The sequence below is a fragment of the Manacus vitellinus genome, unplaced genomic scaffold (genome assembly GCF_001715985.3).
Source record: "Manacus vitellinus isolate BGI_N305 unplaced genomic scaffold, ASM171598v3 scaffold_51_pilon, whole genome shotgun sequence".
Classification (NCBI taxonomy): Eukaryota; Metazoa; Chordata; class Aves; order Passeriformes; family Pipridae; genus Manacus; species Manacus vitellinus.
The window spans coordinates 5,419,175-5,426,808 of record NW_021940620.1 but is presented as its reverse complement, the minus strand read 5'-3'; the positions used below and the strand labels follow the sequence as shown (position 1 = coordinate 5,426,808).

The window sequence follows — 7,634 nt, the reverse complement described above, 5'->3', positions numbered from 1 at the left end:
TACTTCAGAGGATGCAGCATCTGGGATGAGAATGCCTGTTGGAAATGCTCATCCCATAGAGGAAAGGGATGGGTTCCCCCAGCTAGACCTCTGCCAGCCTCCCGCAGCATCCTCCCTTGTCCCAAAAGTTGTGTCCCTTTGTGCTGAAGGCACCACTTCTGTAGGGGAGCACTCCGAGTGCTCTGCAGATCTCAGTGCATCAGTCTTATGTGAGCTGAGATCTAGAAATTATCTGCTGATTATTATTATCAACATTTTTATTATTATGTTATTGTTATTTGACGTGCTCATGCTGCCGTAGTGCCCCACCATCAGCCTTGGGAGTTGTTTATGCAGTCGGATGTGCTGTACTGGTGTCGGGGAGTTGTGATCACTGGAGGGTGGCAGGGGCTGGAGGGAAGGCAGAAAGTCCCTGTGGTGCTGCTGTGCCCCCGGCCCCTTGCAGAGGCGGCTGTGAGAGCCCAACCACCCGGGACCACACGGCTGGAGCAGAACCCACTGCTGGGGTGTGCAGGGGGAGCAGGCGGAGAGCTCACACAGCCCCACAGCCAGCGAGTGCCTTTATTTACAGCACTTTAAGGCTTGGCTGCTTCTCCACATCATGGAAAAAAAATCCCACTCTTTGCTATGTCATAAGATCAGACACTTCTGGGCTGGTTTGTGACACTGAGAACTCACAGGAACGGGCATGGGACAGGGAGAAACAGCAGCCCTGAGGCCCCAGGTATCGAAAGCCACACATTTACCGAAATGCGGAAATTTGTCATTTGCCTGCAGACGCCTCCCTTCCTGCACTTGCCTGCCCTCCAGCCCTTCTGCTCAGCCCTGTGGCCTGCTCACCAAGATTCATGCACCATAAAACAGCCCTGCCACTGTGACTAAGTTGCAGGTTAATTCTGAAAGTAGAACCTAAAATCCCCGTTATAGCTAAAAGGGGTAAGGGAGGCCATGGGGCTGCTCCTGCCCATGTTCTTGCCTCTAAGGTACCAAAAGGCAGGGTGGGAGACCTTCACCTCCCACTGCTGATAGGTGGACTCGCAGAGCTGGTCGCTTGGGGTTGCTTGGGTTTTGTGGGAGACCTCAAACCCCAGGGGTGAGCCCAGCCAGAAGCCAGGTGCAGGTCATGGGGTTGGGGACTGTAATGGGGCTGGGGGCTGTGGAGGCTTTTGGGGCCAGTCCCAGGTTGTAGGTGACCTTGGGGAGCTGGTGCTGGGCTGGATCCAATGGGCGGATGGCATTCCAGGAGCCGCTGTGTGCCCTGGGGGAGTCGCCTTGGCAGCCTCATCCTTCTCCAGCACCAGTCTGTGGGCAGCGAGGAGATAAGGAGGTACAGACAGAACCCAGCCCTGAGCTGTAGACACTGTCCCTGGAGTTCCCTTCCTCTCCAGCTCCATCCACCCATGCTTGGCCACTCATGGTCCCCGCTTGCCCTTTGGTCGTGCTCCTGGCGTGAGAGAGACCAAGTCGCCTTCACAAAAGATCAGGGCTGAGGTTTGGCCACTTTCCAGGGCTGGGATGAATATATTTTGAAGATATAGGAACTACACACAGCAGCAGGAGCCACGGAGGGGTCAGGATGCAAAACTCGGGGCTGGCAACAGTGTGAAGGGTTTGCGTATGGTCTGCGGTACAGATCTGACTGCAGGAGAGGTGATAGTCATCTTGTAACACAGCCGTTGCCGGAGGAAAAACAGTAGCAGAGTCGAAGACAGGTCCCACGAACCTGTGCCAGCATTGCTCTGGCAGCACTGAGCATCTGCTGCAGGTCCTGGGGCGGTTTTAGGGTCATGGGCCAAATCCTGGCCCCCTTCTCCACAGCCACAAAGCAAAACCTCCTCCCCAGGAGCAGAGTCGAGATTTAAATACTCATTTCCTGCCTCTTGGTGATTTCCTTTGCTAGGTTGTATGGTTGAATTGCTTAATGTACTTGTAAAACAGGAAAAGAGGAAGAAAAATACAGTCCCCTCATGCTAAGCTGAAGCAGAGGTTGCAGCTGTGCCTCTGCACCGGTGCTCCACACCACTGGCATCCTTGGAGATGTCTCAGGTCCTGCTGGAAATCCCGATTAATCCATCCATAAACAGTTCCACTCCAGACTATTAAAAATATTTAGTTCTAGGAACGTAGATACTTTTGGTTTTTTCATAGCTGGAAAGTATTTTTTGGCAGAGGTTTCCATGCTGAGACCTTACAGGATAAGCTGTGCTGCGGATGGTCCCCACCTGCAGGATGTTTCAGGCTGCTTCTTCCCCTGGCCAAAGTTGTTCCAGCTGGAGCAACTCCCAACCTTCTCCTTTCACACACAGTGGATGCCAGGATTGTTTTCCAGCTCTCCAAAATGCGCCTGATACCAGAGGCCCGGGTGCCACATGCTGCTCTGGAAGCGACAGCAGAAGGTGCCTCTATATTTCAATGCTTTCAGCCACATTTTGCTTTTCACCCTGGCTTTGGCAGTGGAGCTTTTATCCCAAAGGACAATGGAGTGGTTAGGAGTAAAATTAGCTCTAGACACTATTTTAATTGCTCCTAGAGGTAGGAAGGTGCCTCACTCGTAGCCTCAGGGCAAGTATTTAGATTTGTCTGCTGATGCTGGTGAACCTCTTGCTCGCTTCAGCTGTTTCTGAGCTCAGTGCAGTGTCTCAAATCATCTTCCTTGAGAGGCCAAGGGGCTCTAAAGCCCTATCCCACTGGGCTTGGGGTGTGGGAGAGAGGTGAAGGTTCCCTGGATCTGTGCTGGGGACATTGCCCATGCTGTGGAGGTGACCAGCCCTGGGCTCTCTGTCCTTTGCCAGAGAGCAGGACACATGCAACAGAGGTGGTTTGGTTTGAGGGGTTTGGGGGTCCCTCCTGTAGGTGGTAACAGCATCTGCTTGCAGAAAGGCTAAGATCATCCAAACTGGGGTCTGTGTGCCCCCCCTGTGTCAGGATGGTTCCCACACACAGCCTTTGCTGTGTGGGATTCCTGTGATGCCTTCAGGCCTCCAGAGCCCCAACTGCTCATCCACCGCCCTCTCTCCCTCCACTCCCCCACTCCAAAACCCATCACAGGACGTGGGTACATTAAATAGCAGGAAGATGCACATCAGCATGAGGGGTGTGCAGGGGACAGGTTGGAGTCCCTGGGGGCCGTTTGCAGGCAGAGCTGTTGGGGCTCAGCAGCACCCCAAGGCACTCCACAATTTCAGGGTGAGCTGTGTGGACAAGGAGAACAAGCACTGTGAATCCTGACTGCCGGGTGCCTCCTCGCCACGTTTCCTGGGCCACGTTCAACGCCACGGCCGCTCGCGCCATAGAAGGGAAGATAAAGCCGTGGCTTCCCAGCAGCTCAGAGTTCTCCTGCTCTCTGGAACTGCGCCTCCCTCCAGCTTCAGAAGGGGGGCTGCAGGGGAGGCAGAGGCAGGGACGCCTGTTTGCTTTCTCTTGCTTTTTTTCCCAAGCCAGGCTCCCTAATCTGGCTGTATTTGGCCACGCTGCTGTGACAGTGGGGGAGCAGCTGGCACAGGGGGGTCTCCGGCTCCCCACAGGCAGCAAGCAGGGCTGGCTTTGGTAGGGACCAGTATTTTTGGGGTAGCTTTGCCAGGAGCTGGAGAGCAGCAATGTGTCTGCAGGTGGCTTTTCTCACCCATGGTGCATCTGTGCCTCTGCCCAGAATCCCGACCTGGTGATGGGCATCAGGGGCCAGACTCGCCCTGCGCCGGTGGAGCCGAGCTGTGAGAGCGGGCGAGCTTTGCTTCTATCTTTCAGCAACTGATAAAAATATATCCACTTCTTTTTTTTTTTTCTCTCCTCCCCTCCAAGTGACTAAATTAAACCCATGCAGGGCTGGAAGGCATCCCACGGAGCTGTGTTGCTGGAGGCAGCTCCCGGCTCTGGGTTATCTCAGCCCCGTGGGAGTGCGGGAGCGCGGGGCTGAGCGGCACATTCCTGCGCTCCTGAGGTCATTGCTTGGCCACCGCCAGCCCTCTCCTGCTGCCAGCCCTGCACAGGGTCTGCATCGCCTCTGATTTATGGTTATGTTTCATTTCTCACTCCTGCTCCAGCATGGGATGTGTCAAAGCCCAGCTGTGTGATGCACTGGCAAAGGGGTGTGTTTGGGGGACTGCAGGTTGCCAGAGACCCTGAGCATCCCAGGACAGGAGGAGGGTGGCAAGGCAGTGCCACAGCCGATGCCCTGCCAAGTGCTGCCTGCTCTCCCCACCCAATGTTTTGCTGCTGGAGTCTATTTTGCACCAGGACCATGTCAGGGGGGGTCGGGGGGGGAAGAGTTATGAACATCCCCCAGGTTTTCCAGCTGAATGCTGCACGGTGAAGTATCTGGGATACAGGGAAGTGGCATGAGCTTGAGGCTGACTGATGGGCAGCACTGCTGCTCAGGCACCCGTGTTTTAGCGGGATTGAAGAGTGCTCAGTGCAGGGTGTCCTCTGCCTGCAGACGCCCCCTTTGTCCCCCCCTGCTCCAGCCCCTTCTCTTTCTGCCAGAGACAGCTAAAAGCCCAGCAGCAGAGGGGATCGACTTCCCAGGAGCTCACAGCTTTGAAGACAGAGAATGGTGAGACAAAAAGTGTGTTTTACCCCTGCTGTGCTTTCTCAGTGTGATATTAAGCAGCCTGCACAGGGCTGGGGAGGATAGGGATGATGATGGCTGCAGGTGGTACAGGAGGGCAGACAGGGCATCCCAGAGAGAATGGCGTCCTAGAGCCAATGGCATCCCATCCTCTCAGACAGGTCACCCCCAGGACAGGAGGCCTAACAAGCTTTGTGTCCTCTCTGAGCCTGCCAGCACCACCCCAATTAGTGCTATTTGGACCAGTGGGATGGAGGGAGGTATTTGTCCAGTGGGAGGAGCACAGGGCTGGCCACCGTGCTGGCAGGTTGGCTGCCCAGGATGTCCAAGCAGCCTGGGTACAGGATGTGGCCAGTGCTGTTTCAGCCGTGTTTGTCTTGCAGCCAATGCCTCCCTGCTTTCTGAGGATGGGAAAAAGAAGGCAGTGCTGCCAGAGGAGTGGACAGAAAGTGCAAGATTCCTCCAAGGCCAGGAGGAGGAGGAGCAGCTGCAAGATGCTGGCTGGGCAGGCACCACAAGCATCATCCAGGACATTCACATCCAGGTTGGTCAGAAAGGCACGTGCTGCTGGGGGCAGCAGCTGGGGGCCAGCCAGGACTTCCCAGGCCATGATCACAGACCTGGCACATGCTGGGAGAAGGAAGGGGTTAGGAAAATGTTAGGAAGCCTGAAGTGGTGTGGCTCTGCATCCCTTAAGCTGGTGTTTGTCATCTCCCTGCTTCCCAGGTGGAAAAGGCAAAAGAGCTGGAGCTGAAGGAACAGTTTGATGCCCTGAGGAGAGAGCACACGGAGACCCTGCAAGGTGCATGTCAGGGCAGCAGGGCTCTTTGCAGCCCTCCTGTCCTCTCCTCCCGTACTGCCAGTGCCCCTCTGGCTACCTGCAGGGTTGCAGGAGTGCTGCTCCTCTGCTCCCCAGAATTGTGGGGCTCAGGTGGGGCTTGCTGCCCCAATGTCCCCAAACCAGTGACATTCAGCTCATGTCCCCCTTGCAGAGCTCCAGAGAGCACATGAGAAGGAGAAGCTGCTGCTGGCAGAGTCCCACCACAGGTCCCAGGCAGCCTTACAGGTACCTGCAGAGAAATCCCTGGGGAAGGGGTGCTTGTGGAGGGCTTGAGCACCAGCTGCTGGTTCAGCCATGGTGCCCCATGCTCCTCAGTGGCCATCCTGGTCCCTGGTGTGCCCAGAGTCCATGCCAGCTCCTCCAGCCCTGGAGTTATTTGGGTACCATAGCAGAGCAGTGCTCTGGCTCAGGAAGAAGTCCCAGATACCTCTCATCCTGATTTTTCCCTGGCTGCCCTAGGAGACAATTCAAGCACTGAATTCCCAGCTGAAATCCTTCCAGGAGAAGATGAAGCGGGTGGAAGAGTCACTCTTGAGCACAGACTACAAGAAGCACATCCAGGTGTGGGGAGGGGTGTCAGGGAGGGGGCCTGCTCTGGGGTGCTGACTCAAAGCCAGGGGAATTCTCTGATGGACCCTGGCAGGGGGGCTGGAACCAGGTGGGAGCACAGGACAGCTGAAGGGGGGAGCAAAGCCTGTCCTGGGGAGGTGCACATGCTGTTGAGGTCCCTTGAACACAAGTGATGGCTCTGCAGGAGTATGGGAGCCCCAGCCCCTTCTGGGAGCAGGAGCTGGAGAGCCTGCACTTCGTCATCGAGATGAAGAACGAGCACATCCATGGCCTGGATAAGAAGCTGCTGCACCTGGAGAACGTGGTGGGTTGAAAGTGGAGGTTGCAGGTGGGCTTTCCTCTTTTCAACTCTCCTCCCCACCTAAATTCTGCCCAGAAATTGCAGCTGGAGTGAAGGTGGATGGAGCCTGGTTCCTGTCTTGGAGTGGGGAGGGGATGTGGGTGCAATGCCACCAAGCCAATGTTCCCCACAAGGGCAGGGAAGGGACTGTTCAGAGGTGGTCCCTCCTCACCCTCATGCCCCTCTTCCAGGAAGAGAAGAACCTTCTGCTGGAGGAGAAGGTGAAAACTCTCCAGCAGGAGAACGAGGACCTGCAAGTTCGCACCCAGAACCACTTGGTCATGGCAAGGTAAGTGCTGGTCCCACGTGCCCAGCGGGCTCCCCACTGCACTGGTGGCACCTCCAGTGGGGGGACGGGTGGCAGTGGGGGAAACACCTCACAGCCTGTGGTGGCACCGGGTGCTTTGTGGGGAGCTGAGGGGCTGGCGGGCGCTTTTCCCAGCGGCTCTGGCAGCACGTGCCATCTGCCCACAGGCAGCTGTCTGAGGAGCTGCAGGCCGCCCGTGGGGCGCTGGAGAAGGAGGCACAGCTGCGGGATCAAGCTCACCGTGAGAAGGAGGAGCTGCTGTACCGTGTGCTCAACGGGGGGGACGGCACCCCCTTCCCCCTGGCTGCCGGCGAGGTGCCCCTCATCGCCACGTAGCACAGCACCCATAGCACTGCGCGCTGCCAGGGGGGCTGCTGGGGCTTTCCCCAGCTGTGTGAGCCCAGGGCTGCTCTCACAAGTGCCCCCCCAGCCGGGGCAAGGCTCCGGGCTGGCCGAGCCCTCGGGGTGCCCCGTCGGACCGGAGTAATGGAGCATTTCACAGGACACTTGCGCCTGCCTTTCCCCAGCCCGTGCGGGGCTGCAGAGGGACCCTGGCCACCCGCCCGTGCCATCCCTGCACCCCTTCCTCTGGTGGCAGTCTGTGGGGGGCTGTCTGGAGGTAAAAGGCGTCAGCCAGGACACATATGCTTGCATTGGGCCGATCTGACCCAGCGCTTGGCTCTGAGCATAACCAGCACCAGTGCTGCCCAGGGCGTGAGGCGAGGATGATGAGGTGCTCACTAGGATGGGGATGAGCACTTGGAGGATGAGGAGGGCACTGGGAACATGGCGTTAAGGTACCTCTGTAGGCAGGGCTCCCATCCCTGCCCTCCTCCTCCCATCACCTCCGTCACCTTCAGCAAATGTCTCCCAGGGGTTGCTCCTACAGCCCGTGTCTGTCCCTGCTCACTGCCACAAAGACCCCAAGCCCTCCTTGTCCCCGCTGCCCATCAGCAGCACCACCAACCCCATCTCCTGCCCCAAAGCTGGGCAGAGGCTGCGTGCCAGAGCT

General features: G+C 57.3%; 1 protein-coding gene across 1 annotated transcript in view; it reads left to right on the top strand.

Moving 5' to 3' along the window:
• CCDC69 (coiled-coil domain containing 69) overlaps positions 1-6,991 on the top strand; it is a 12,438-nt gene extending 5,447 nt beyond the window's left edge. Inside the window, exons 2-9 of the mRNA XM_029962951.1 lie at positions 4,433-4,549; positions 4,948-5,108; positions 5,291-5,366; positions 5,557-5,630; positions 5,865-5,966; positions 6,160-6,279; positions 6,507-6,604; positions 6,790-6,991. Of these exons, the coding sequence (XP_029818811.1) occupies positions 4,433-4,549; positions 4,948-5,108; positions 5,291-5,366; positions 5,557-5,630; positions 5,865-5,966; positions 6,160-6,279; positions 6,507-6,604; positions 6,790-6,958 (917 nt within the window). The 3' untranslated portion in view covers positions 6,959-6,991. The remainder of the gene's footprint in view (positions 1-4,432; positions 4,550-4,947; positions 5,109-5,290; positions 5,367-5,556; positions 5,631-5,864; positions 5,967-6,159; positions 6,280-6,506; positions 6,605-6,789) is intronic.
• Positions 6,992-7,634: the final 643 nt, after the last annotated feature.